Source organism: Sinocyclocheilus anshuiensis, unplaced genomic scaffold (assembly GCF_001515605.1).
Source record: "Sinocyclocheilus anshuiensis isolate Anshui unplaced genomic scaffold, SAMN03320099.WGS_v1.1 scaffold284, whole genome shotgun sequence".
In the NCBI taxonomy this organism is placed as follows: Eukaryota; Metazoa; Chordata; class Actinopteri; order Cypriniformes; family Cyprinidae; genus Sinocyclocheilus; species Sinocyclocheilus anshuiensis.
Genome location: NW_015554266.1, coordinates 2272548 through 2275052, shown reverse-complemented (window position 1 = coordinate 2275052; position 2505 = coordinate 2272548). Strand labels below are relative to the sequence as shown.

Below are 2505 nucleotides of genomic sequence, written 5' to 3'. Positions count from 1 at the left end.
GCTCCGGGCTGATGACGTATGAGGTCAGCTTTGCGCATGCGCCGCTCAGAAGTGACAAACGCGGAAGCGCAGGGGAGATATCAAAACAAAACAACGGTCACTTATTAGAAGTACAAAACGAGGATTTGTAAAGAAGATTGTCTGAGGATTTCGATATAAGCCAAGAGGAGACTGGTTTTCCTTTGCTAAAGTAAGGAAACTTTGCTTCCTTTGCTCCTGTTAACAAACGTTGGTTTTCACGAGACTCACCGGAGCATGCGCAATGCTGCACTGATACGTCATCAGCCCAGAGCTGCTTCCGTGTAGGACTGTTGGAGCAAGCTACATTAAAGTGATTATTACGGTTTGAATATGGATATTTTTCTTACAAAAACGCATCAATTCGCTACAGGAGACCTTTGTTCACCCCTCGGAGCCATCTGAGACACTTTTTTTATGGATGGGCGCTTTTTATTTAACTTCTTTTGGACTGATGCATGCAACACCCGCTGAGTGCCATGAAACCGCTTGAAAGATCAAAGTCCATTTTTAATATAACTCCGACTGGATTCATCTGAAAGAAGAAAGTCATATACACCTAGGATGACTTGAGGGTGAGAAATGATTGGGTGAACTTTAATCTGTAAGTTTACACCCACGGCGCTGTTATTGTGTTTTCGCAAGCGACAACAGTGTACCAGTTCTAATGCCATGACGAAAGTTTGAGCAAAACATGCTAACTGTTCTGCCTTTGGCTGCACAGACGAGCACAGAACATTATTTAGAATGCCAGCCTCAGAGGAGACGAGAGCAGTGGATGTATTGATTTATTTAATGTAGGCTATATTGCTGCTGCCACACAGATCTAAAATAAACATGCGATTTTCAGAGGAGACAAGAGAGCAGTGGATTTATTGATTTATTTAATGTATATTGCTGCTGCCACACAGATCTAAAATAAACAAGCGATTTATTTCCCAGCTGTTTACCTTCACAGACATAACTGACTGTTTTTGTAACGCATGTGAGTTTTTAACGTAAACTTGTGTGTGAATGAGAACTTAGTTTAGTACTCACATGCTGTGACAGCCGCTTTCTGTCCGTGTGCTTCGGCTGTGTGCGCTCAGAAAACCGTATATCAGAAATTTAAACTCATATGTTTTAAAACGTATGATTTCAGCGCATGATTTCAAACATGATAATCCGAACCAAAACAGATGTTTTTCAGCAGGTCCGAGCTGTAATGGCGCAGCTCTATTCTGGAAAAGGGGGCGGGGAGCAGCAGCTCCTTTGCATTTAAAGAGACAGGCACGAAAAATAGCGTGTTTCTGCTTCCACTCAAAATAGGCATTTTCAAAATGATATAATAAATGATCTGTGGAGTATTTTGAGCTGAAACTTCACAGACACATTCTGGGGACACCGGAGACTTATATTACATATTGTAAAAAGGGGCATAATATGTCTCCTTTAAACGGTTTCTAGGGCGCAAATCAAGAGACGTTGGTGATCATTTCCACTGTATATACTCTGTGAATTACATTTGAATGGCTCTGCAGATCTCCTCTGATGTCTTGCCCACTTTTCTGAGCGTGATGGCCAGGTTTTTAGCTCTGTTGGAGTCCAGAAGCGAGATTTTATTTGGTCCTTTCTGAGAGGTCTTCTGTTTGCTGGAGGTGACGTCTATGGCAGGCCCCTGTGCTTTCGTCTTAAACATCTCCTCGAACTCATCCACATTCAGATCCTGGAAAGACAAACCACAGTCACTATTCACCATTAAACTCACTGATCTTTAGATCTGACACTATAAAATGATAACAGTCAGCTTGGAATCCTACAGCAAATCAACATGGAACTGAAGAATAAGCCACAAATTCAGTATATACAGAAAAACAAGCATTTTTACTGGATTTAATACAGTCAGGCCAAATATACACAGTCTCCTCACATTGTGTCATTCAACAATGATGTAAATATCTGTACTTTATACAAAACTGTTTTGGGTTGGTAAGATTTTTAAATGTTTTTGAATTATTCTCACCAAGTCGGCATCTATTTGATCAAAAATGCAGTAAAAAAAATAAAATAAAAAAATAATGTGGTGGAACATTATTATAGTTCAAAATGAATTTTTTCTATTATAATTTGTTTTTGTTTTTTTTTACAATATTTTAAATGTCATGCATTCCTTTTTTTAGTATTCTTTGATGACCAGAAAGTTCAAAAGAACAGCATTTATTTGAAATGTATTTTGTAAACGACTTTACTGTCACTTTTGATCAATGTTATGCATCTTTGATGAAAAAGCTTCTTTCAAAGAACAAACAAAAACTTCTGAATGGGACTGTACTGTATATAAATGTATTAAATGCATTTATGCATCAGAGTACACAATGCAAATGCACCATTTTCATAATTATAACCTCTGCAACATATTATGCATGAATTATGAAAGGAATGCAATTTAATTCAATTCAATTCGAGTTTATTTGTATAGCGCTTTTCACGATACAAATCGTTGCAAAG

General features: G+C 38.1%; 1 protein-coding gene across 1 annotated transcript in view; it reads right to left on the bottom strand.

Moving 5' to 3' along the window:
• LOC107671284 (formin-like protein 2) overlaps window positions 1-2505 on the bottom strand; it is a 93612-nt gene that overhangs the window by 11959 nt on the left and 79148 nt on the right. Inside the window, exon 19 of the mRNA XM_016464177.1 lies at window positions 1521-1723. Within this exon, the coding sequence (XP_016319663.1) occupies window positions 1521-1723 (203 nt within the window). The remainder of the gene's footprint in view (window positions 1-1520; window positions 1724-2505) is intronic.